Source organism: Nakaseomyces bracarensis, assembly GCF_045282275.1.
Source record: "Nakaseomyces bracarensis strain CBM3 chromosome Unknown Scaff11_0, whole genome shotgun sequence".
In the NCBI taxonomy this organism is placed as follows: domain Eukaryota; kingdom Fungi; phylum Ascomycota; class Saccharomycetes; order Saccharomycetales; family Saccharomycetaceae; genus Nakaseomyces; species Nakaseomyces bracarensis.
The window spans coordinates 63,541-89,021 of NW_027263957.1; the positions used below are offsets into that span (position 1 = coordinate 63,541).

Below are 25,481 nucleotides of genomic sequence, written 5' to 3' on the forward strand. Positions count from 1 at the left end.
GGCGAAAATTGTTCATTAAATTAAGGGTGTTTATCTGTCAAGAAATCTCTTTCTAGCAATAGAGAGAGAGGGTTAAGACTATCAAAAATATATATTAGCAAAAAAAAAAAAAGTGGTACATCGTATACTGTTTACAATTAAACATTGCCGCTAACTGACTGCTGCATTTGCTGCATTAACTGTAAATCAAGCATCAGCATTCTCTTATTTTCCTTTCTTGCCTCCATTTTAGTAATTTAGATTGATGTACATGTTCTACGGGGTCCGTTAAAGTGTAGACTGCATTACAATAGGGAGGGGGGGATAAAATATATATCTGCTTATTAGAGTTCGAACCCTACCTGTTCCGTTAATTCTGATCCTGGTAGGTGATCTAGCGGTGTGTGGGGCGCTTTCATGGAGTGATCCTTCGCCAAGTTAGCCTTCTCGTCAATGAACTTTTGGTAGATAGCAGCACCGTCGTACTTGTTGGCACCGTTCTCCTTCAAGAATTCCAAGAAGGATTCTGGAGATCTGTTACCGGAGTATAGGATTGGTTCAGTGTTCTTGCCAGCTGGGTACAAGTAAACAGTTGGGTAACCGGAGATGTCGATGTCAAAGATATCGTTAGCAGTAGCGTCAACTTCAGCAATAACGACCTTGTCCTTAGAAGAGGAGTCAGCAGCTAGAGCGTCAGCCAATTCGATGTAGGAAGGAGCCATCTTCTTACAGTGACCACACCATGGGGCATAGTACTTAACAAGGACATCCTTCTTTGGATCGCTAACGATCTTGTCATGGGTCTTACCCACGATCTTGACGACGTTGTTTTCTTGCTTTTCTGGGACAGCCTCACTCTTGATGATAGGCTCAGCCTTACCTGCAATGACTTCTTCAACCAACTTACTGATGTCCTTGGCCTTTAGTTGTTGTGGCTTGGACAACTTAGCGTAGTCTTCTTCGGACAATTGAGGTAGACCGAACTTGTGGTTGCTGGTCATGTTGTGGATAGCGAATAGAGGGAATTGTTGCTTCATGCTCAAGTTGTCAGCGTGTCTACCGAACTTGGTGGCATCCAATTTTAGGAAAGCCATCTTACCACGGTACTTCTTGGCCAAGTCAATGAAGGTCTTTTCCATTTCCTTAACTTGACCTTCTTCAGTGAAGAAGTAGTAAGCCAAAGGTAAACCACTGTCAACGTAGGAGTTGAAGACTTCACCGCTGATTTCACCGAATAGAGGCAAGGATTCGACCTTCAACCAGTCAGAGAAGACAGTGCTGTCTTCCTTGACCAGATCCTTCTTGTCACCACTGAAGACCATTTCTTCGTACTTGCCATCACCAGCTGGCAAGAGAATAGCCAACTTGTCCTCCTTAGATGGGAAGGAGACGAATAGGTATTCGTCAGCCTTCTCGTCAGCGATCTTGTAGAAAGTGGAGTTCAAGTTCTTGACACCGTAGTCGACAACGATGGCACCGGAGTAGTTAGCTTTGATTTCGTCCAACTTGGCCTTGGAGTCGACGACTTGGACAGATGGTTGAGTTTGCTTGCGCATGAAGCTGACAATGGCGTCAGCGGATCTACCACCGACATAGTCCTTGGCCTTCTCCAGATCACCGTTCTTGATCAATTTGATAGTTGGGAAACCTGGCACCTGTAGTTGCCTACAAAGGTCTCTGTTGTCGTCACAGTCGATTTGAGCAAGTGCGATATTGTCGGCCTTCAAGGACTCAGCAGCCTTGACGTATTCTGGGGCCAACTTCTTACAGTGACCACACCATGGTGCGAAGAATTCGGCCATCACCAATGGGTTTTCCTTGATGAAATCTTCGAAGTTGGTTTGGTCCAACTTTACAACTGCGGAATCTTCTGGAGCGGTGGCATCTTGTGCAGAGGATACACCTAGCATTGCGGAAGTGGCCAAAGCCAATAAACTTTTACTAAGCAACATTTTCGATTGATATTATATTTTGTGTATGTGTTACTGAATTTAAAAGAATTAACAAAGCTGAATAAAGCTACATACCACTAATAAATAGGCCCCGATATAAGTAACAAGAACTCTTTCAAATATATACTACAACAAAAATACCCAAGACTACAAAACTATAAGATAGATAGCAAAGAAAGAAAAAGAAAGAAAATTGGATAGAGGATCAATAGTGGTACCACCAGCGGCCTTTATACTCCCATTTTCCATTCAAGGAAATAGTTTCTATATATTTTTATTTTTTAGTGATCGAGAAAAATGTTTTATGTGACTTTTCCACAACTATCTTCTAAAATTAAACAATCACAATTTTCAATATGTTCAATGTCTTAATTGATATACAAATAAAGTATTAGAAGTGAATGTACAACACTTTGATAAATTTTCTTCTTCCACCCGTCCCTACTTTCCTTTCTTTTCCAGCCCCAATATAAAAACTCCTAACTGACCTGACCGTAAATCAAGAAAAGATAAAAATAGTAGTATTCTCTTTTTTCCTTTGTTGCCTTTATATGTTGCTGTAGATACGAGGACCTTTCTAAATAAGTCTGCTAGACTTGCAATCGTACAAAAAGATAAACATACATGATGTATTCCAGGGTAACCTAATCAATTATCCCGGGGCTGCAGCAAAAATTTAAGCATGGCTAATATTTTAATGGAGTTTCCTGACGTACGGGGTGCTTTCATGGAGGGTGAAGGGCGGCAAGGGCTCAAAAACTCATTCATTGTATTAACGTAGAAATAAGCGTGGGGGAGTGGGATGAATAAGTTAATTAATTTACACCTAATTAAATTATAGGCACAAATAACCTTTCTCTTTTGTGTGCGGGGAAATGTGTGTAAAGAAGCATAGAACATCAAATAAAATTTTATTTTATGTAAATCCTTTGCCTTCGAAGAATGTTATTGTCCGTAAGATTTTTGTGTCAGTGTTTAAGGGCAAATATTAGAAGCAATGGAAGCGTCAAATGCACATACTGGGGGTATCTTGACAAAATTATATATGACACCATCAAATAGAAAAAGATTTGATATCGCAGGAGAAAAGCGTAAGTTTAAATAATAATAATAAAAAAATTAATTAAAAGAAATGAAGTCAGATGATGAGGCCATCGCTAGTATTATTCATGAGTACTTGATCAGTGACGCGACTTTGTGTAAAATATGTAAATATTTCTCGCAGAATATGGAAGTGCTGCAATTTCAGAATAATTTTGGGTCCGGCACAGAGGCCGGAGATGTAGTACTTGCGTATTTACAAAAACCGTATTTCAAGATAACTCTGGTGCGGATCAATTTTGAAGGCTCACACGTACTGCAACAGCAATGCACGATGTTTACTTCACAACAGTTTCGGAGTGAGCGGTGGCTCGCAGAAAGGATGTGCTGTGTTACATTGAAGTTTTTGAGATGTCACTTGCCGCATTTGTACGATTCAGGGTTCACTTTACCATTAGTTGTTCAGGACTATCCGTACCGTTTCAGAGAGCTCGGTATCCTCTATGAAAATGAGTTGCGCACTGCAGGAATACATGACGTTTGTATTAAGAGAACTACAGAAGCCTTGGCGGTTCTGAACTTTACTAGCTACTTCCTGAATTACTCTAAAAAAATGAATAGAACACATTTGCTGGCTAGCTGTTACATCGGAGACACCTATTCAAATTTCATAAAAACCAATCCGATGAGGGCAGGTCTTCTTGAGTGTCCTTACTGGAATGAGGTGGTTCAGAAAACGTCCTTTGATTCCACTGTACTTGACCGATTTGACAGATTGATCACAGCTGATTTCATTGCCGAGAATGTCAGGAATGTATTGGTAACAATGCATAAAAAAGGTCTTTTATTAACTAAATACAAAGGTTTCAGTACCTTACCAGAATCGTTGCAATCACACTTTCAATTGAATATTGATACTTTGGCGCATATTGTCATCGATGATGGTCCACAACTTTCAATTGCTAAACTTGTTATCAGTCAGGAATGGCAACTTGAAACCACTGTAGAGGAAAGAAGGATAATACAGAAAATTATAAAAGCGATTACCAATCGATCTGCAACTCTCGCTGCTGTGCCACTGATAGCCACCGTCATGAATCTCATAAAGGAAAGAAAAAGTAGTCGTTATGGCCAAGGTTTTGTTAGTGTGGGTTGTAACGGAAATCTCATAGAAACATTTCCAGGTTACCAAGAAGAATTCATCAAAGCTCTCGTTAGGTCACCTCTCGGTCCAGAAATTGCGAAGAAAGTTGCTATAAACATACACACAGAAGCGGTAGAAATAGGAACTGCATGTCTAGTATACCAGTGATTCAACAGAGAAAAAAATAACGTACAACGCTTGCACAAAAGTTACAAAGTATGAATATAACATACATACACATAGCTATTAGTTTCGATTGACCTATTGTATAATTAAGAGTAAGTTATTAAATAAAAATCACGTGATTGAATTTTACGGTGGTAAATTAATATTACCCGGATTAAGGGTAAAAGGGTCCCAAGACGGCTTAGGCACTGTGGGTGAGCCCGTTATGGCTCTTTGGAAGCCGTTTACCCCCAAATCAAAGTGACTAAAAGGGAGAGTTTTGTCAATGGAGGGCGTATTTCGTTAAACTACAGTCAAGACTTGTACTTCAGCATTCTATTGAATATTTAACAGTAAGGTACCTTTGAATATTTTAGTATATTTACCTAGGAGTCAGACCTTTTCATTGCTACAAGGTTAATTTGAATTATTCTATTTTTGGGTTTCGGTACTTATTTGTGAAAAGAATCAAGAAACAAACAAGAGCATAGACAATTGGCTAATACATCATGACTGCTACGAATCCATCGAGTCAAAATTCGTACGATGATAGGCCTAATGAAGATGATCCCATGGAGGATTTCCAACTATTTGATAAAGTCCAACTGACGAAGTTATTAATTCATAGTTTGAAGGAGTTAGGCTATGAGGACTCTGCTATCAAGCTTCAAGATGAAAGTGGAGGCATACAAGTCGAATCTAGCATTGTTCAGAATCTTTTCAGGTGGGTGAGGACAGGGAAATACCAGAACATTGATTTTAGTGTATTGGCCCAACTGCCTCTAGAGAATGGGAGATTGGCCGATGACTTAAATTTATCTGAGCTCCTGAATATACAGTCAAACTTTAATGGTTTAGAAGAATCAAAGGTTTCTAACAATTCTATGAAAATTGAAAATGTAATAATGAACCCAATAGATCCTGCAAAGACAATAGAAAGACTAAATTTAAACCTTGAAGTATTCCAAGGTATAACAAAATTCATTGAAGGAGAAAAAGTTAACTCGAACAATGTAGACCAGATCAAACGTATCTTGGAGATATCTATACTTATATGTCGTGAAGTTTTCTTGGAACTAATTTTTGAAAATAAGGATTTTAGCACCGCCTTACTATTACTTAGAGGCACAGTACGTAAATATATTGAATTATGGGAGCCTCTTTTATCAAAAATGGATTTCCAGGACGAAGAAGACACGTTTGTGCCAGAAAATATATTAAGAGAAATGTCCACGTTAATCACCTGCCCTAATGAAATAGTTGGATCAGAAACTTGGCCAAATTCGCTGACAAAATCTAGGGAAAATTTAGTACAGTCAATTTCTTCTTATATTAATCCTAATGATTTAGTTCCAAAAGGAAGATTACTGACCTTGTTAAAACAAGCTATAAAATACCAACGATCTAAAGACGTCTTTAATTTATCAGAAGGATCAACAAGTAATACAATTGAAATTAACAATTCAAATGATGCAAAATTAGGCGCTAAGTATAGTCTACTTCAAGATAACAGTACTAATTTCCAACACATCAACTTCGAATCTCAGACAACTTTAACTCAGCACAGCGATGAAGTTTGGTATCTCCAATTCTCACCAAATGGTAAATATTTAGCTAGTGTTTCTGCTGATGCGTCGACAGACAGAAAGATTTTTATCTATGATGTTGAGAAGGATTTTCAAGTTTACAAAATACTATCCGGTAACTCCCAATGCGTCCTGTATTTGTCTTTCTCACCTGATAGCAAATACCTAGTATCTTGTCCATTTAATGCGATCGTTAACATTTATGACATTCATATGGAGGGTGAACCAATAGAGGTAAACCCTGACACAGAGAACAGCATTACTGCAGAGGTGATTAATCCACTAGATTCTTTTTTCGTTTTACCCGCAAAGGAATTTAAACGACTACGCTCGGATCCTGCTTCATCTTTAGATGTTGGTGATGATGAGACTACGGATCCACTTTCTCAACCAGATAGAACATCTCATACCTCGGCTGGAATTGGTACGAGCTCTCCAACTGATTCGAGATCTGGATCTGGATCACCTTCTCATCATTCAATCAATCCTGTTAGAGTCTGGTGTTGTGACTGGTTTCATACAGAGGCTCATAAGGGAAAATTTGCCGTGGGATCCCCTGACCGGGAAGTAGCAATATATGATTTGAATGTTTTTACAGTTGTTTGTTGTTTCTCATTGAATACTATAATCCCTGCATCTGTATCACATCAAATTAGTTCCTTGAATACCAACATATCTAACGGAGCAAGCCCTCCAAGTTTCACGAATGGTGGACGGGACTCTAGTTTTAGTAGTGCCGAAGTATTTCCCAGAGTTCACGACTTGAAGATTAGTTATGACGACAAGTCATTAATATTAATGACGCATCAAGGGAAAATTGATATTTATGATATCTCAAAACTTCCTAGTGAACTAGAAGGGCATCATGATTATATGTCCGACTACTTGAAAAACATATATCCTCTGGTGAATAGATTGAATGTTGAAAAAAATATGACTTGTATATCCCTTCCTAAGATGGGTTCAGCATATGATTCATATTTGGATTCATTACTTTTGGTTAACTTGCAATCTAACGAAATGCAATTATGGAATTATAAGGAAAATTTACTCCTTCAGAAGTATTACGGACAAAAACAGGAACAGTTTATTATTCGTTCATGTTTTGGTTATGATAACAAACTTGTGGCTAGTGGTTCTGAAGATGGAAAGGTTTACATCTGGGATAGAGTAAGGGGTAATATTGTAGGAGTTTTGAAAGCGCACGTGAATGATAAAGTACCGCCTGCAAGTAGTAACAAGAAATATGGTAAAAACTGTAATATTGTAACATGGAATCCTGCCAATGAGAATATGTTTGCTTCTGGTGGTGATGACGGTTATGTAAAAATATGGAAACTTGTGAAGGAATAAATAGTGAAATTGATCAGACAAATATAAAAAACAAATACAAAAAAACAAAAAAAAACAAAACAGCACTTTTTACTATAAATAATGGGCCCTAACTACATATAGACTCTTTGAATCACTTAAAATCATTAATTAATTTCATAAATATTTCTATTAATATCAGAATAAAAAAATGCTCACAATAGAACAGAATAACTCCTAATCAGCCCTGCTGACTTCAATATTCCTCAATTCCTCAGCTTCCCTTTTACCTCTTTCTACATCTAAGGATCTAAATATTGGAATAGCACCAATTAATAGGATAAATAAGAAATAGAATGAGTATCTTATATTATGCGTTTTATCCGTAATAAGACCTATTATAAATGGTCCAACAATAGACGAGCCCTTGTCTGTTATGCTAAAAAGACTGAAAAATGTTGATTCCTTTCCTTTCGGAATTATGATACTAAATAAGGACCGGGAAACAGCAGAGAGACCACCCATTGATAAACCATACCATATTCCCAAGGCAAACATTTCAAATTTATGTTTCAGTCCAAATGATTCAAAAACAAAACCAAGAATACCATAAAATGGAATGAAGCTTGCCCAACAAATGATACTCAACATTGTACCTTGTGGGGACATTTTTAGCTTTTTCGATAAAAACTGTGGTATCATGAAGGCGCCAATCATTGCGCTTATCATAGTAGTTATACTTAGAGCTATCAAATGCGTAGTGGACATATGTAGTTCCGTTTTTGAAAACAAGATAGCAGTCGAGTTAATAGTAGTCAGAGAATCACTAATAATAAACCACCCAAGTAGAAATATCATAACATCTCTCAATAGACGAGCATGCTTAAAAGCCTCAATTAGTAACTGCCAGCCGTATTTTAGGGATGACCATTTGAATACAGATGAAAAGGATGGATAGAGGAGTAAATATGTCGAATCTAGTCTATTAACTGCGGGTGGCCTATTTGAAGCTCTTACATCATTTAATAACCAGTACATTGGGAATTGCCAAGCTGCCCACCATAAGCCAACAAAAAAAACAGCATATTGGATATCTTGTTTTGATGGACTCAATCGTACTAGTAATAGTGATATTATTTGTACAGTCAGAGCAGCTAAATATCCGATACTTGCCCCTCTACCACTAATCAATGTAGTAAGCGAATCTGTATCGTCTGAAACTAAAGAATACTCTTCAGAATTTAGCTCTAACAAAGCCTCTGCGTCTGGTTTGAATTTTACAAGATCATCAACAAATATTGGAAGCAATGAGTTACCAACAACATTTATCACACCGAAACAGCAGTTGGCAATTATGTAATAGACAGTTAACGAATAGTATTGGGTATCGTTTAACAAGGATATGAATATAGTTGCAGTGGCACCGACAAGACCACATAATGTAAGAATCTTACTCCTAAAGGTAACCGTTTTCCACATATCAACCATTCCTGAAACAGTAATTACGATAACAGTCTGAAATAGAACACTTAAAGAGAAAACATACAGTGCAAAACTTGATGTATCCACATAGAGTCTGCCATTGAATAAGCCAAGTACACATTTTTCGGATGTAGTTGCAGGGCAAGGCACATCATGATCATATAATAAGACCCCGTTAATTCTAGCAAACCTTTCAAGGAGAAGAGGCACGTACGTTGCTACTGCAGAAACAACAAATGGTTCACTTGAGAACGCATATAAATACCATCCTTTGATATTAGACCTGGTTTTTTTTACCACATCGGTCCCGACTAATACTGTGTCGGCATTCATATCACTAACTCTTTCTTCATTAGGAACAGAACCATAACTCATTTGAGAATATAATATAGTGTAGTGTCTAATCTGATATCTGTGTTAATGGAAAATCCGTTTACTCTCAGCTCTTAGTAAAAACTTCTCCCCTTAATTAACTTTACTTCTGATAATTTGTTGAATTATTATTATTTGTCTTAAGTTCAACCAGCAAACTCTTGATTTACTAGTCTTCTTTTAGGACATTCAATAGCTTTTAATTAAAGGAATGGTTTGTTAGACATGTCCCTAATTTGCTTTTTCTATCATTTGACAAACAACTTGATTGTACGTACACACGCTCACGTGACATACAAATAATCTAATTATATATATAACTGTTAACAATAGAATTAGTTTTTATCAGAGAAAAAAAAGTATTAGTATTGTGATTATTATGAGTCTATAGTCTAGTAATTATTCGTCGAGTTTACTCCTTCTTTTTGAATAAAGAAGGTTTTTGTTCTTAGTATACAATATTAAAAAAAAAAAAAAATAGTAATTGAACCTCTTGTTCTATTCAGAACAAAGGAAGTTAATCAACACGAAATTGATCTATGGTTTGAGAATGGATTTAGCTTCTTAATTTCGGTTGCATTTATTGATTGTTGTTTGCAGGTTTTTGATTTAATTTTTTTTTAGTTTTTGGATATTTGAAGTAATAATAATTAGAATTAGTAAAAATAAAAAAGGAAGAATGGACTTGTTAATAATAATGTTCAAGTCTGGCAAGAGAACCGTTTTATTCATAGGACAGTTATATGCTATGGTCGGAGCAAAAAAAAAAAAAAAATTAAAAAAAAAAAGATCATTAGGATTCATATCTTCTGCATTTTCGATAATTGAAAAAATAGTAATAATAAAATAAAATTGGATCAAATAAGGTATATGTCTCGAATGTAATTTTCAGAGTAAATTAATAATGAAATTAATAGTAAAAAAATATTTTGTGGATGACTGTGGTAATAAACAATAATGAAAAAAAAAATATGCAATGAGTTTTAATCTTCTAAAAGGAAACAAGTTTGCAGGAACAAAAAGTGAAAAAAAATAATAATAATAAAAATAAAAATAGAAATAAATGTCAAAACATATGCTGTTGTAATTTATCTGAGAGTCTCATTCAGTATACCAATAAAAATTAATGTCAAAATATATCAAATCTATGAAGAGAAAAACAAAACAAAACAAAACAAAAACAAATATGTTATAGTTGACTAGAATCTTATTTTTACTCTTCACAGCGTATTTGGTTTTGATAATGTGGGTATTTAATTTTTTTCTTTCTTACTCCTTAGTTAGATTCCTTCAAAGTTTGATCATCCTTAACTTCTTCAGTTTGGGAAGTTGTCTGTTCCTCTTCATTGCTTGGATGTTCAACATTTCTTTCTTGTTGAGTTGGCATTTGAACCATGAAAGAATCTAGCGAACCTTCCGTCAGGGTCTTTTCAGCAATAAAGTTGTTTTCAATAGTTTCAGGCACCCACTTAGAGAACTCCTTGGCACGAATGAAGTATGGAGATAGAGGAGACAAAGTCACGCCTTCTTCGCTCATTATTTGTTCGGCACCAGTAGCAACCTCGACAGTGGCAGCTGGGTTTTGAACAATTTCTCTAAGAGCAGCTAGAATAATATTGGCATCACCACCGAATGACATATTAACAAGTCTGTAGAACTTAGCAATTAGCTCTAGAGGAGCGTAACCATCCTTAGATAGTTTGGACTTCAAGTATTCGTCCTTGGCCAAGTTTTCATCACTAAAGTAATACTCAATCTGTCTGGCAACATTGTTGATGGCCATCATAACTGGTTGCATTGGGTAGAAAGATTGTTGAATTTTAGCCATTGGGCGGTTATAATGACGGTTGTAATGTGGGCGATGAGAAGAGTTACCACGGTTGGAATATTTATTGTAACGGCCACTGGATTGCTGACCATTCTGATGCTGACGGTGACTGTTAAAGCTGCTACCTGAAGATGGACCAGCTCTGAATTGCTTGTTTTGGTGTTGATGAGGGCTGTTGTTAAACCTTCTTCTGTTGTTATTCTGATATGGTTTAGATTGTTGTTCCGTTTGTGTTTGTTCTTCTTGGTTATTTATTTGCTCTTCAGCTGGTACTGGTGTAGATTCCTCAGCCTTCTTATCCTCAGCAGCAACACCTTCAACTTGGGCCTCAACCTTCTTAGTCGAAGAGGTTCTTTGAGGTCTTCTAGCTTGATCTTTGTGTTCTCTTTGGGTTGGCTTGGCATTACCCTTCACCTGAGAGTTGTTGTTGTTAGCACCTTGAGGTGGGAAAGAAGACGTTCTCTTTGGCGCACTTCTTCCACCTTTTCTGTTACTGTTGTTGGACTTTCTGTTGTTGTTACTGTTGTTAGCATTAGACGACACGGTGATAGATACCTGAATTGGGACCCACTTGGTATTTATAGAGGACTTCATAGCCGGCTGTGGGGACTTGTTTTTCCTCTTCCTAGAAGCATCAAGCAACTCGGCAACGTGCATCTCAGCATCAGCATCGCCAGTGGAGGCAGCTGCCTTCCATGGAGAGTTAACAGGAGCTGGAGCTGGAATCAACTCCTTCTTAACAACCTTCTTTGGCTCTTCAGCAATAGGTTGGGCAGCAACTTCAGTAGACATGATCAATTAAATTTTTTTCTGCTCTTGCAATAAGTATTTTCTTTATTTTTCTTTATTTCTAATGAGATTAAAATAGTTGTAATTGTTTTGATATCTTTTCCAAGAGTTATTTAGTTACAACTAATACTTATTTGATTTGTTCAGTTTTTTTTTTTTTTAATTTTTGATTTTTCTATATATTGTTTGAATTATGAATAATTGAATTGATAAAAACTCCAACTATTATAAATATTAAAACTGTTTCACAAGAAAAAAAAAGTGAAAAAAAAAATTATTTGATATATTTTGTTTGCTAGTTTTTTGTTTTTTCTTCAGTCGATGCTCATCGCATCGCATCGCGAGTTGAGTTGTCGAGGAAAAAAAAATTTTGGCTAAAAAAAAAAACTTTTTGGGCAAAGAAAAAATTTTTCCGAAAAGCAATTAATAAAAAATACTCACCCTGCGTAATTTCTCTTCAGAGATTCCTTGATATACTTCTCTACATTATTCTACGCGTTCCTTTTTCATTTTTTTTTTTCTTTCTCTCGTTCTCGAAGACTTTTCTACAATGATCTCTAAGACAAGGGTTTTTTCATATGCTCTTATATAGAACACGCGGCACAACTTAATATAGAATATTACTTTTTTAGTGTATTTCCTATTCGGGCTATACAAATAATAAAATTGCTGTACCTATTTACGTAACTAATCATGTGATGTAACTAATAATATATTCCTATCACGTGATTACTATTCATTGGATGGGTATTTCTCACCTGTGGAGCTGTATGCAACAGCTATATATGTGATCGATTATATTATATTGACAATATTACTAAATATCATTGCTTGTGTTAATAATATCATATGTAGAATTGCTGGTAGTTCTTATTTTCGTCGGAGGAGGGGAATAAGGATAGAGGAGTAAGTGAGTAAAACAAGTGGGGTTGTTCAAGTATAATTCTACGATAGAGATAACGTGGGTAATATCCGGACTTGTACCCTCTTTCTTATTTATATGTAGACTGATCAAGGGGACTGTGAGGGAGGGAGAGAGTAAGAAGGGAGGGGTAGGTTATATATTAAAAATAGTATATAAACTAAGCTCAAATATTTATAATATTCAATTTAATTTCAGCATACATATATCATCAGAATTGAATTGAAATAAACCTAGTATAAAATAAATATGGGATTTTTAACGGAACATCCATACACTGCTATAACCACTACAATTGACCGTGCTGTGTCTTCTAAAGATTATTCTCTGGAGGTAGAGTTAGAGAATATTGTAGACTTAATTGGTTTCAGAGATACAGTTAACCAGGAAGAAGCTGCAAGAGCTCTGAGAAAGAAGTTGAAGTATGGGTCAAAACTGAAGCAATCAAGGTCTCTAGATTTGCTAGACCTGTTCATCTCCCAGGAATTTAAATTTTCCGTGCTCTATAACGACGATAAACTATTGGATAGACTCGAAGTTATTGCATTAGACTCCAACACTGATGGTAACGGGCAAAGGTACGATTCTCGTATTGTCGCAAAATGTGCTCAGTACATGATCCAATGGTATGAACATATCGCAGACATAGGAAAGAGAAACACCAGGACATTTGGCAGGATTGCTGATATATGTCTCCGAGTCAAGAAGGACTACCGCAGAAAAAAGGCTGAAGGATCAGGATCATCTAGTAGAAGAAAGAACAGGAGAAATGATTTCTTGGATGACCAGGCTGACCCGTTTGAAACTATTGAGGATAGTCCTAGCTCTGGCGGTAGATCTTCTAGCGGCAAGAATGCTCTAACTCAAGAAGATAAGTTATATAGAATACCTCGCATCGATGTCAAAAAGCACGCCCCTAAGATAAAAATTGTTATTAGTGATGCATTGGCTGCAGCAGTGGCCTTAAAACACTCTCTATTGACGCTACCAGCAGGAAAATACTCAACTAATGATTTAGAAGCAACCGAGAACTTCAACAAGGCGAGGTTGATTAGGAAGAAAGTGCTGGCATATCTTCAAGTTATCACTGATGGTGAATTCCTTGGTAGTTTGATCCAAGCAAATGATGAGCTTGTTGCTGCATTAACCGAGTACGATGAAAAGAGTGATAAATTAGGGCAAGGTGAACCGGATGATGAAGATGATGATTTCGACGATGACGAAGAGGATTCAGTTGCTTACGAAGATAGTGACGATGATGACGGCAGAGCACCTTCAATCTATTCTGTACCTCAATCAACAGCTTCCAACCCTTTTGGAGACCACAACGAGTTGTGATTATTCTTTATCTAGATGCGGTGTTGTCATTTCCTTTTTCTTTATTAAAATAGAATTTTTTTAAATTAAACAATTGTCATAATATTATTAAAGAGATATAATATGTAATTAATTAACGTTGTAATATTGGAAGTACTCATGTGCCAAAAATGATGACATGATTAGTAAACTTTAGATAAAAAAATGATTCAAATATTAGTTGATTTTCATGAATATATGATACTGTTAACAGTAACAATGACAAGTATAGAAGGACATTAATTAAAAAAGCATTAAGCTCTTTCACATAACATCTATCTTTTCTTTTTGTCCGTCCTTAAACTTTAAAGAAAGACTGTTCACACAATGTCTTTCATCGTTAGGTAGACCCAGTCTCTTGTTCCATCCTTCTCCCTTGAACACATGACCTAAGTGGCCACCGCATTTCTTACAGCAAATCTCCGTCCTCATCATACCATGACTAATATCGGTCTTATACTTCAAGGCACCTTTGATTTCTTGGTTGAAGGATGGCCATCCACACCCGGATTCGAATTTTGTATCACTGGTGTAAAGTGGTGTATCACAATTGGCACAGTGATACACACCAGATTTTTTGTTGTATAAATACTTACCAGTGTTAGCTGGTTCCGTCCCTTTGTCCTTCAACACCCACAACTGCTCCTCCGTCAACTCCGGGTTCCATTCCTTCTCTTCCTTCTTTCCAAATAGCATTGTTCTTGATATGTTTCTTCTGTTGTAGTATCCAATACCAATAACTCTAGGAACAACTGCTCTTAGCATACCTTTTTATACTTTTTTTTTTACAGTTTGTTTATTAAGTCCTTTTGTCAAGATGAGACTCATCAATGCCCATTGCAATCAATATTTAACTTCTTCCTTCAACCATTATAAATTACCCAAGCCCTTAAATGACGTCATTTGATGAAAAATTAGTGATTTCTCGGAAAAATCCAAGCGGAAAATTTCCAATCCACAGAACACCTCGAAGCAAACGTGCCGACTTCCCGAAATGTATTAGAGCTCGCTTTCTCTGCTGATCAATGTATATTGAGATATGCTCTGCATTCAATGACGTTATACTGAAAAACTCTATATTGCTCTCCACATTTGGTGAAAGGACAGCAATTTGGAATATTGTGAATATGGTATTTGATCTGTTGTCTTTGTAAAAAAAAAACATGTCTTTGCGTGGTTCTCCCTCTCCAAACACTATATTCAGCTCTTGATATAAGCCTTTCTCCTATCAAAACTGTTGATGAAATCAGGGGGAGAGCTAGGAGTGAAAAAACGCAAGATTGTTTTAACTTCTTGATTTACAATTTAATTGAAAAGAGGAGTTAAAAGTTTGTAGTGAACGGAGTAAAGAAAACCTCTTACGATTACCTTATTAAGTTGGTATTGTTTGGGAGCTGTGCCTTGAAAAGTAAACTAACATATTCTAGACTCTCATCTGTATTAGATTAGATAAAATAAAAAAAATTGAAAATTGTGAGAAATAGTATAACTTTTAATTTATTTTGCTCATTAATATTGTGATGACAGAAACACTTAGGAGAGAAGTACCAATTCCACGGGACAACTTCGTTGTATGGAGCACGGAAGATGTTGTACAGTGGTGTATTGTTAATCTTGACGTTAATGTCGATGACGTGTTGTGCTCTAACATAAGGGATAACGATATCGCTGGAGATGTCTTATCACAGCTCACCTTGGAAGATTGTAAAGAGCTCACAAATGGAGACTTGAAGAAGGCTGTGCGGCTCAAATTATCGATTAGTAAACTAATTGAGGACCATAAAGAGAAGGATAACGTTCAAGAGGAGGATATAGTTGTGGTGTTGAAAAACTTGTACACTGCTGTGTCACAGAAGCTAGCTGATTATCAGACTCAATATGCGGGGCTGAGAACTGATATGTTAGAAATAATGAGGAAGTCTAATAGCGGAGAGAATACGTTAACTACAGGCTCACCCCAGAGCACAACCCCAGGTTCTGGGTCTAAGCCTGCTAATTCTAGGTTGGAATATTTCGATCAGAACCACCGCTATTCACGTTCTAGGAGCAGAGAGAGGCCCACTTTGCAACAGAATAAATCTTCCCAGACCAATTTTAAGGGTGGTGAATTTGCTGGGTCTTCTTCTCAGTTACAGACTGTGAAACCAGCTTCTCCTGCCGAACCTTTCAAACAATTGAAGGCATCTAAGGAAGATTCATGTGAAAGGATTTTGAAAAATGCCATGATGAGACATAATTTAAATGATCAAGACTGGAAACAGTACGTACTTGTTATATCGTATGGTGATCAGGAACGGATCTTGGATTTGAATGAGAAACCAGTTGTCATATTCAAGAATTTGAAACGACAGGGATTACATCCATCAATCATGCTACGCCGACGTGGTGATTTTGAAGAAGTGGGAATGTTCAACGGACTGAGTGCAGCAGATATCACACCAGGAGGTCGACTATAAATTTAGAGACGTATTCTCAATTACAAATTTTTCTCTTTTTCAAACAATATAATAGCTATAAAAATGAAAAGAAATTAACTGAAAGTGATTAACTTGTTATGTATTAAATTGTTATTGCCCAATTGATCTTTACCTATTTTTTATTTATGATATCATTCGTAATTTTACATAAATCTAAACGATTTTAAATAGTCCTTCATTGTTGGAGAGGGATATAGATACATAATATGTTTTTTTCTGCTAATGAAACTATCGTCGTATAATGCAATTATTAATAAAACCCTAAGAAATGATATATAGATAAATAGATGTATAAGTTGAAGAGTTAGTGTATTTATTATTAGTGGGCGTAAGGGTTGAATTTCTTTTTGTCTTTCATTACCTTGATCTTTTCTTGGTCTTCCTTGAACTTCGATAAAAGTTCATTGATTTCTTGCTTCTTACGTTCTCTAACCTGGAATCTGTAGAAATCTTGTTTTGCCTTCTTGTCTACGGCAGATGGTGGCTTTATCTTATTTTCATGCTTTGATAGTGGATTTTTGTTTAGAATCTTCTTTCTGATCGAGTTCAAGGACTTAGTGTTCTTCCCTACAACCAATGTGAAACCATCCTCATCTACAATAGAACTCTGGATATCTTCTTGTGCTTGTTTCTCTCTGGATTCAAAAACAGTCATATAACTATGAATGTCATCCTTCAAATAGTCGATACTGAGAGGTTTGTAGAAGTTAATGAAGGTAGTTATGGATGGAGAAGCATATGACCATTCTATCAGTTTACCATTCTTCTTTGCGGTTGTGCTATATTTCCTTAGAGCGTTCCAACTATTATTCAGACTATCTTCATCAACATATTTCAGAAGAGCTGTATTCCTTGGTGTAAATCTCTTTTCGTTGATATTGCCTGATGACATAAGGTCTGATGTGAGAGCTGAAAGATCAACTTCTTGTAAACCAAATTCATCATTGTGTAGTAGTTGCTCGATGTGAGCAACAGTCTTGTGCTGTTCGGTTATTGCGCCGAATACCTTCTTAAAAGCATCGACATTTGTCAACAACGGAATATTTACAACGAAAAGACAATTCTTTTCCTCCTCTAACTTCGTTTGATGCTTCTTGACAAACATATAATGGTATGAATCCTTCGCTAGATCCTCCAACGCACGATGTTCTGGTAGTCTAAACGGCAGGACTATAAAGCCATTTTTCATAACATCGACTGACACTTCTTTTGATGCTTTGCTCATAGTTCTTTTTTTAAAATTCTCTAGATGGGCTTTTAACCAATTCTAACTTAAAACAATTTTTATTTGCCAGTTTAAACCTTTTATTCAATGATGGCTAGTTAATAATTTAACTATTAATAGCTCATCGAATTTGAAGAAAAACTTTCAATCGCCTTGAACTGAAAAAAAAAAATTTTCCAGAATCTACAACCACACACCACATAGTTAACAATCTAATATTTATTAGTTGTAGTATTAAATCACTCTATAGTATTAGCTATCAGAATAGCTATTTAATACAAATGACATGAATTCATTAGAATATAGGACATACATAAATCTATATATAGGAGTTTTGGTTTTTTGAAATTGAATACTTCGATTATAATTACTCAAAGCCTTGAGGTAAAAGTCCCAGTTTTGACATTCTGATTTTTACAGCGTTTCTGTGAGCATCTAGGCCTTCGACCTTAGCGACACACATGACGGCTTTACCAATGTTTCCCAAACCTTCAGGGGTGATATTCTGAGAGGTGATGAATTTTTGGAAGGTGGAAGTGTTGGCACCGCTGTACTGTCTTGCGTAACCGTATGTAGGCAATGTGTGATTAGTACCACTGGAGTAATCACCGCAAGATTCAGGGGTATACGAACCAACAAATACACTACCAGCGTGGTCTACCAACTTCACATAGTCCTGAGCATTGTCAATCTGTAGGATCAAGTGTTCTGGGGCATATCTGTTGGACATATCAAAGGCAGTCTCAATGTTTTCACATAGGATAATAGAGCTATGGGCAATACACTTACGGACAATGTCAACACGGGGTAATTCTAATGCCTGTCTGTGGACAGCTTCCTGGATTTCCTGGACCTTCTTCTCAGTTAGATTAACACCAACAAGAATAACTTGGGAATCAATACCGTGTTCAGCTTGAGACAAGAGATCACTGGCAACAAAGTCTACATCAGCATTGTTATCAGCAATAACCAAAACTTCACTTGGACCAGCAGGCATATCAATGGAACACAATGCCTGGGTATCGTTCTGAATGTACATCTTGGCAGCAGTAACAAACTGGTTACCAGGACCTAGTACTTTATCAACCTTTGGAACAGATTCGGTACCGTAAGCCATAGCAGCAACAGCTTGAGCACCACCAGCTAATACGATTTTTGAGGCACCAACCTTATCTGCTACATATACGACTTCTGGGGAAACTTTACCATCTGATTTACGTGGTGGTGAGGCGAAGACGATCTCCTTACAGCCAGCTACTTGAGCTGGCACACCTAACATCAGCGCTGTACTTGGCAAAACGGCAGTACCACCTGGAATATACAAACCAACCTTTTCGATTGGCCTTGGGAATCTGGAACACATCACACCAGGCTGGGTTTCAACCTCAAGAACTTCAGTTTGTAGCTGAGCAGCATGGAATTTACGGACATTTTCGATAGACAAATCAAGTGACTGTTTCATTTCTTCTGTTAAACCTTCAAAATACTCAGCAGGGAATGGAGCTTCTAAGACTGGAGCCTTCAATTCGACACCGTCAAATTTAGCAGTCAATTCTAACAAAGCCTTGTCACCTTTATTTCTGACAGATTCAATTATTGGATTCACTAGGTGCATTATTTCAGAGGTCTTCTGAATTGGTCTGTTTAAGGCACTAATAACTCCTTCTTTGTCGGATATAGGAACAACATTCAAGTGAATAGGCTTATTCGTTAAATCTTCACTGCCGTTTTCTTCACTAGGAGTCTTCTTAATGAATTTGTCCTTTGCATCACCCTTTCTTCTGGTAATCTTCAAGTGTTTCATATTCAGGTTAGCTTCAACATCTCCTAGGCTGACATCGTTAGCTACCAATTTAGTTAGAGCGAAGTAGAACAAATCAGCAGCCTCCCAGGCAATTTCTTTTTTATCTTGTGCCTCAGTAAGTTCCTCCGCTTCTTCCTTGATCTTAGCATCCAGCAAAGCAGGATCATTAAACAACCTTTTAGTATAAGAACCTTCTGGAGCATTTTGTAATCTGGACTTAAGTAATTGCTCCATACTGGCCAAACCATGGGTGAATCCGCCGAAGCAGGATTCGGTATTTAAGTGGCAGAAACTTCTATTTTGCCCCTCTTGTTCAACAACAAACTTTAAAGCGTCTCCGTCACAATCAACAGAAATTTGAAGTAGTTTTTGTGTGTTTCCAGAAGTAGCACCTTTTACCCAGATTTCTTGACGAGAACGAGAGTAGTACACACCAACTCTGTCTGACACAGCCCTGCGGATAGACTCCTGGGAGGAATACACCAACCCTAGACAGCGTTCCTGCGCATCAACCACTAGTGTAGTGTATAATCCATCCGTACGATCTGTCTTTAAGCTTTTCAGAAGTGTCTGAGAGATGGTAACTTCATCTAGTTTGCTAACAGGAACCAATTGTGTCTTGGCATCGAACTCGCCAACAATAACGAAGTTTGTTCTGTACTTATCGTCCTCAAGGACAACCAGTCTTTCACTTGGAACACCTACCTCTTTTACCAAGTAATCGCGATAGGATGCATCTGATAGTAACAGCACAGAGACACCGTTATTCAGTATTTCAACAATTTCATCATCCTTGAATTTAGAAGATTCGACAAGCACAGCTACGAATTTAACTCCACTCTCTCTAGCAAACTCAACAACTTTCTCTCTCGATACACTCGAATCCAACACAGCTTGTCCCAGCAATGACAAGTAAGGTCTCGTCACAATAGTCTGAATGGTATCCTCACCATAGACAGGTAACAAAGGAAACATTGTCTTTTTTTTTTTTTTATTGCTTATCCTTTCTGAATAGTATTTCAGTTTTCCTTTTCCTGTCAAACACCAACAAATCAAAACTCAATTGGTAACTTATATAAGAACTGGCATCCAACAATTCCAAGAAAAAATGACTAATCCCCTTGTCAAGACCAACTGACTCATTTGAATGGGCTGGACTTAGCGTATTCTATTACAGAGGGCCATTGCAGTCAATACGACGAGATTTATTTTTCACTTTCATCGTAATTTGTGTGTAGCTACTCACACTTTCGCATCGAAAAACTCGGTTTACACAGAAACTCTCGCAGGACCAAGCTATTCGAGAAATCCGTTCTTTGTACGGGAGTTTCTTCGTTCGAGACCCATTTTTCCCTCAAGAGAAGTCAAAAAAATAAAATTATTGCGATGGGAAATTAATCAGAACCCATTCTGAAATTTGAAATATTATGACATTTGTCTGGCTGTTGCTCAGAAGAATTTCGTGTCTGGCTCATGAGGGCAATCGCTTGTGCGATGACCTGGTTTCTCGCAGAGGTAACACCATAGGTCTCTTCCTGCGGCCGGGTCAACCTTTTGTGATGGTTTGTAGACTGGTAATGACACGTTTGTTGGTAGATTGGTGTCTTGTGATTCTTGTGATTGTGACTCTTGTGTTGGTTTAGTGGTTCCTTCTTGTGATTGCGACTGTGCATCTAGTTTCTGTTGTAGATCTAGTATTTCTTTGTTTAGCGACTGGTATTCCTGGCTTAGAGTTTCGTTGTGCATCTTCAGTTGTTGACGTTCTTTGTCCCATTTCTGCTTGGCCTTTTCGAACTCTGCCTGCAAGCTCGTCAACTCGCTGTCGTCGACATTCTTTGTAGGTTCACTATTTTCATTGTTATTGTTTCTTGCGATGACTCGTTTCTCATTCTCCTCTATTGCTATTTGTAACTGGTTCACCACTGTAAGCAGCTGCTCGTGTTCAGCTTCATAGAATTGTTTCTGTCTCTCTGATTTCTCGCGCTGCGTACGGAGCTCTTCTTCCAAGTTAGTGACCATAGCGGTCAGTTTTCTTTCGTTCCTCTCAAACTCATCTATTGTAGGTTGGATCTCCTCTAGAACTATTCGCTGATCGTCCAGTAACTTCTTGTATTGTAAAATTTCCCGTTGTTGCTTCTCTAATTGCAACTCGTATTCCCGGATCATGGCCTCGTTTCCGCCTGCACCCGAGGTCTGCTCGGCTAACCGTTGATTCTGTATAGCTTCCGGGGTTGTAGCTACGCCAGGTAGTGGCACAGAGCTAGGTTGATCAACCTGGGTCCTGCTAGCGATCCTGAAACTCCGCATTGGTGTAGGAGAATACGGTTCCGTAAGAACACCACTGCTCGCTGCCGTTTCTCTGGAGACCACCGTAGTACCATTACTGCTAGTTCGACGAGCCGATTGAGTCCTTGAGATACTATCTAGCATCATAATATCCTCGTCATCCATATCTGTAGTGGTTGAAGTTACGAGGTTACCGTAACTCTTCTTTTTGACCGACCTCTCATTGGTCGCAGCCTCCAACAGATGCGCTATCCTCGCAACCTGTATGAACAAACCACTCTGTGGATACTCAGCCTCAAAGTACCTCTTCCCCTGGAACGACCCATCGTTTTTCCCTATATTAGCCAGCAGATCAACTCCGGCAAACGTCCCTGGCTTCCCGTCAACAGGGCCTATATACTTCAATTTCCCGCGACCAAGGTTCGGAATTTGGATATAACATCCTACTTTGTCCCCATACTCGTTCATTACTGTCTTGTATTGTTTCAGCTTGACTTGAACCAGCTTTTGCAGTTCAATTTGAGTGCTAATTACAACTATATAGCTTATAAGCAACTTATGCTCATCGCGCAAAAAGCGCGAAAAGCCAGAAACTCGCTAATTAGCTTTTAATATAAAAGGATAAGGGATCGAAGGGATTTTAATTAGTTTCTTCCAGGGCTGTTTGAGGATGGACACAGAAGATTAATATACAATCGAATAAATACTAAGGACTATATATAAAGATGTCTTCTATTGACCAATGGATTGGAGAGGCTGAGGAGCATATTCAGAGAGGTGAGCACCCAGAGGCGGTGTCGAAGCTTACCAAGGCTGCCCAGGCTGGCCCCGATGAGCGCCAAAGTTCTACTATTGAAAGGTTATTGGAGTCGTTGGTTAACTATGTCAGGTCTAGACAGGGTTCGGATGGTGAACGTGGCATGGGAGAGCAGGGAGTTGGTGAACGTGGTATGGGTGAATCTGTAATGGGAGCACTCATGTCGAACTCGGGAGGTTCTAGCCAGTCTCAGTTAGGTAAACTAGCTCTTTTAGGCACTATGATGGGTAAGACTAGTCAAGGTAACAACAATTCGAGCTCTGGCTTTAATTGGGGTTCTGCATTATCCTTATTATCTGGAAACAAGCCTCAACAGGCGGCTGGGGCTGGTACAGGAGCTATGTTAGCCTCCCTTGCTTCTAGTTATTTCAAGAGCTCGAACACAAGTCAGAAACCACAACAGCAACAACAACAATATGGTGGTAACCAAAGCCAATACGGTGGTAACCAAGGCCAATACGGCGGTAACCAAGGTCAATATGGAGGTAACCAAGGTCAATATGGAGGTAACCAAGGTCAATATGGAGGTAACCAAGGTCAATATGGAGGTAACCAAGAAAGTGGTACTTTCTCTAGTATTGCATCCATGGCTAGTAACTACTTTGGTAAAAGTAACAACAAACCACCTCAAGAACAAGGGTACAACCAGGGAGGTAACGGAAACTACGGTGGACAGGGTTATAATTCTGCCCAAGGTTATAATTCTAGTCAAGGTTATAATTCAGGCGGTAATTATCCACAAGGTCAACAGCAACAACAAGAAGAGGGTGGTACATTCTCATCAATTATGCACATGGCCAGTTCTTACATGAAGGGTGATGAGAACAAGCCAGCACATAATCAAGGCAGACCACCAAGTAATGGTCAACAGTACAACAATGGTAACTATAGTGACAGACCTAGTGGAAATTACAATGAAAGGCCAAACTACAACGATACGCCAGGTAACTTCAACAATAACAACAGGTACCAAAATGAGGGACAAGGTAACTACAGTCAAGGATACGGCAATGATAATAGATACGGAAACGAAAATAGGTATGGAAACGAAAATAGATACGGAAACGAAAACAGGTATGATAACGACAACAGGTATGAAAACAACCAAGGCCAAGGTTATAGTAGTGGCGGTCGCCCATCCCACAATGGTGGCCAACATAATAACGGTGGAAACGAAGGATTCAACTTCCAAGGAAATTTCTCCAATTATTAATGCCTGATCAAAACATTTTGTTTAAATACCCTTTTTTTATTACCGTATCATAAAAACTCTTTCACTACGAAATGTCATCATCTTACGTATTAAATGTTATATTTTGTTTAGGTTTCAACATGATAAATAGCAATATTTATTGAGGTTTAAAACAACGTATTAAAAGTTAGTTTCAGTTATGTAACAAAGTTATTTTAAATATCAAAAAAGTATGCACTAGACCAATGAATCATATATAAATACTGTATGTTAAGAAATTGCATAACTTTTAAGGGCATATATCTGTAAAGCCTTGCATCGATTGCATGATAATGTAACTTTACATGTTTGGATGATTAATATATAGTCAATTACTGTTAGCACAATAAATAGACGTACTAGAATTTTCATTCATAACTTAAAATGTATATTGGAAATCCCAACAACATCACTCCGAGGCCAAGAGGAAACGTAAAGGTTAATATTGGGACTATACTCGGGCTCTCAATTGGTATACCTATTGGGTTGAGCTGTCTTGGTATACTGTTATTGTCGATATTATATAGGAGAAGGGATCGGCTAGAGCAAGCACTTGAAAACTCCAATAAAAAGCTCGAATATGAACAGCATGCGGACAATAATGAAGGTAGTGAGCATGCTACAAATATTGGTAATTACGTATTCGAATCTGACTATGATTTCGCTCCTCCTTCGAAACCAATACAAATGGATACGTATAACTGGCATGTTAGGACTCCAAGAAAAGCCCATGCTGGACCCTCTTTCCTCGATAATAATGGAAAGACTGTTGAAGGGACGAATAATCTTAGTGCTGGGAACAAACTACGGGAAGTCGATGATATTTTGTACCGCAGACCACCTAATATATACAGCATCAAATCCAGTATCTCATCAAAGGCGGATATTATACCACGAAGGCCTAAGAAACAGCGAAAGGCAAGCAACTGGAAGTACGAGTCGCCGTTGTCAAAATGGTTCTTAAGAAGTTCGTTATACCTGAGAAACCTGAGTGACAACCAGGTCTCTACTGCTAATATGAAAAACACCAATATTCTTACCTCAGTTATAGAAGGATGGGCATCGCCTGCCGAGGTACATGTTCTTCAAGCTGGTATTGACGATGAAACATCGGAGCATACGTTGGACTCGTCCGGCCCTTCATCGAAGAACTCTGGTGACAAGAGTACAGTAGAGTCCTCGGTTATCGTTTCACAGACTGTTCATATCGATGAGGAGTTGTATCCTGAAATGACATTGGACCCCAGGATCAAAAGCAAGAAGAAAGAGACTCGCAGTAAACTCCAAAGACATATGGAATATGTGAGCATGATGAAACCACTTCCATTGACACCAAGGTCAAGGCCAAGTGAAAACCAATTGACAGTGGGTCGCGTGTATAGCGTTGTTGAGGGTTACAATCCGTTGTTACCTGACGAAATATGCGTTGTGCCTGGGGAGAAATTACGGCTCTTGGCGAAGCACAGTGCAGGATGGTGCCTAGTTGAGCGTGAGACGGTTGTCAATGGCAGCCAATATTTAAATAATGATCGAGGAATAATACCAATACGGTCTCTTTATAAATAGAATTCCTCCCTATATAACGAAAGAGCCAATTTAAATTATAAAAAAAAAGTAAAGTGTAGGATTAAATGTTTTTATTTTATTTTATTTATCTTATACACACGTTGCACTAAAAAGAAGGTATTTTTTCTAATATACCTTGAATTTGATT

General features: G+C 37.8%; 13 protein-coding genes across 13 annotated transcripts; 6 read left to right on the plus strand and 7 right to left on the minus strand.

The window, feature by feature from the left end:
- Positions 1–323: 323 nt before the first annotated feature.
- RNJ42_03060 (Protein disulfide-isomerase) lies at positions 324–1,931 on the minus strand (the record flags this gene model as incomplete). The annotated part of the gene is made up of 1 exon (XM_071053224.1): positions 324–1,931. One exon carries the CDS (start codon positions 1,929–1,931, stop codon positions 324–326), a length of 1,608 nt encoding a protein of 535 aa, XP_070910632.1.
- Positions 1,932–3,063: 1,132 nt separating this feature from the next.
- On the plus strand, positions 3,064–4,284 carry GLK1 (glucokinase; the record flags this gene model as incomplete). The annotated part of the gene is made up of 1 exon (XM_071053225.1): positions 3,064–4,284. One exon carries the CDS (start codon positions 3,064–3,066, stop codon positions 4,282–4,284), a length of 1,221 nt encoding a protein of 406 aa, XP_070910633.1.
- A 506-nt stretch (positions 4,285–4,790) lies between these two features.
- GID7 (glucose-induced degradation complex subunit GID7) lies at positions 4,791–7,220 on the plus strand (the record flags this gene model as incomplete). The annotated part of the gene is made up of 1 exon (XM_071053226.1): positions 4,791–7,220. The coding sequence occupies one exon, from the start codon at positions 4,791–4,793 to the stop codon at positions 7,218–7,220; it is 2,430 nt and encodes an 809-aa protein (XP_070910634.1).
- A 195-nt stretch (positions 7,221–7,415) lies between these two features.
- On the minus strand, positions 7,416–9,035 carry ATG22 (Atg22p; the record flags this gene model as incomplete). The annotated part of the gene is made up of 1 exon (XM_071053227.1): positions 7,416–9,035. One exon carries the CDS (start codon positions 9,033–9,035, stop codon positions 7,416–7,418), a length of 1,620 nt encoding a protein of 539 aa, XP_070910635.1.
- Positions 9,036–10,308: 1,273 nt separating this feature from the next.
- Positions 10,309–11,652, minus strand: SRO9 (Sro9p; the record flags this gene model as incomplete). Its single annotated transcript, XM_071053228.1, has 1 exon — positions 10,309–11,652. The coding sequence occupies one exon, from the start codon at positions 11,650–11,652 to the stop codon at positions 10,309–10,311; it is 1,344 nt and encodes a 447-aa protein (XP_070910636.1).
- A 1,168-nt stretch (positions 11,653–12,820) lies between these two features.
- Positions 12,821–13,909, plus strand: LSB5 (Lsb5p; the record flags this gene model as incomplete). The annotated part of the gene is made up of 1 exon (XM_071053229.1): positions 12,821–13,909. The coding sequence occupies one exon, from the start codon at positions 12,821–12,823 to the stop codon at positions 13,907–13,909; it is 1,089 nt and encodes a 362-aa protein (XP_070910637.1).
- Positions 13,910–14,191: 282 nt separating this feature from the next.
- On the minus strand, positions 14,192–14,692 carry MXR2 (peptide-methionine (R)-S-oxide reductase; the record flags this gene model as incomplete). The annotated part of the gene is made up of 1 exon (XM_071053230.1): positions 14,192–14,692. The coding sequence occupies one exon, from the start codon at positions 14,690–14,692 to the stop codon at positions 14,192–14,194; it is 501 nt and encodes a 166-aa protein (XP_070910638.1).
- Positions 14,693–15,447: 755 nt separating this feature from the next.
- STE50 (Ste50p) lies at positions 15,448–16,383 on the plus strand (the record flags this gene model as incomplete). The annotated part of the gene is made up of 1 exon (XM_071053231.1): positions 15,448–16,383. One exon carries the CDS (start codon positions 15,448–15,450, stop codon positions 16,381–16,383), a length of 936 nt encoding a protein of 311 aa, XP_070910639.1.
- A 340-nt stretch (positions 16,384–16,723) lies between these two features.
- On the minus strand, positions 16,724–17,629 carry RRP7 (Rrp7p; the record flags this gene model as incomplete). Its single annotated transcript, XM_071053232.1, has 1 exon — positions 16,724–17,629. One exon carries the CDS (start codon positions 17,627–17,629, stop codon positions 16,724–16,726), a length of 906 nt encoding a protein of 301 aa, XP_070910640.1.
- Positions 17,630–17,996: 367 nt separating this feature from the next.
- Positions 17,997–20,408, minus strand: HIS4 (trifunctional histidinol dehydrogenase/phosphoribosyl-AMP cyclohydrolase/phosphoribosyl-ATP diphosphatase; the record flags this gene model as incomplete). The annotated part of the gene is made up of 1 exon (XM_071053233.1): positions 17,997–20,408. The coding sequence occupies one exon, from the start codon at positions 20,406–20,408 to the stop codon at positions 17,997–17,999; it is 2,412 nt and encodes an 803-aa protein (XP_070910641.1).
- Positions 20,409–20,882: 474 nt separating this feature from the next.
- On the minus strand, positions 20,883–22,187 carry BIK1 (Bik1p; the record flags this gene model as incomplete). The annotated part of the gene is made up of 1 exon (XM_071053234.1): positions 20,883–22,187. The coding sequence occupies one exon, from the start codon at positions 22,185–22,187 to the stop codon at positions 20,883–20,885; it is 1,305 nt and encodes a 434-aa protein (XP_070910642.1).
- Positions 22,188–22,444: 257 nt separating this feature from the next.
- Positions 22,445–23,749, plus strand: RNQ1 (prion domain-containing protein RNQ1; the record flags this gene model as incomplete). The annotated part of the gene is made up of 1 exon (XM_071053235.1): positions 22,445–23,749. The coding sequence occupies one exon, from the start codon at positions 22,445–22,447 to the stop codon at positions 23,747–23,749; it is 1,305 nt and encodes a 434-aa protein (XP_070910643.1).
- Positions 23,750–24,151: 402 nt separating this feature from the next.
- Positions 24,152–25,333, plus strand: FUS1 (Fus1p; the record flags this gene model as incomplete). The annotated part of the gene is made up of 1 exon (XM_071053236.1): positions 24,152–25,333. The coding sequence occupies one exon, from the start codon at positions 24,152–24,154 to the stop codon at positions 25,331–25,333; it is 1,182 nt and encodes a 393-aa protein (XP_070910644.1).
- Between the last annotated feature and the right edge of the window lie 148 nt (positions 25,334–25,481).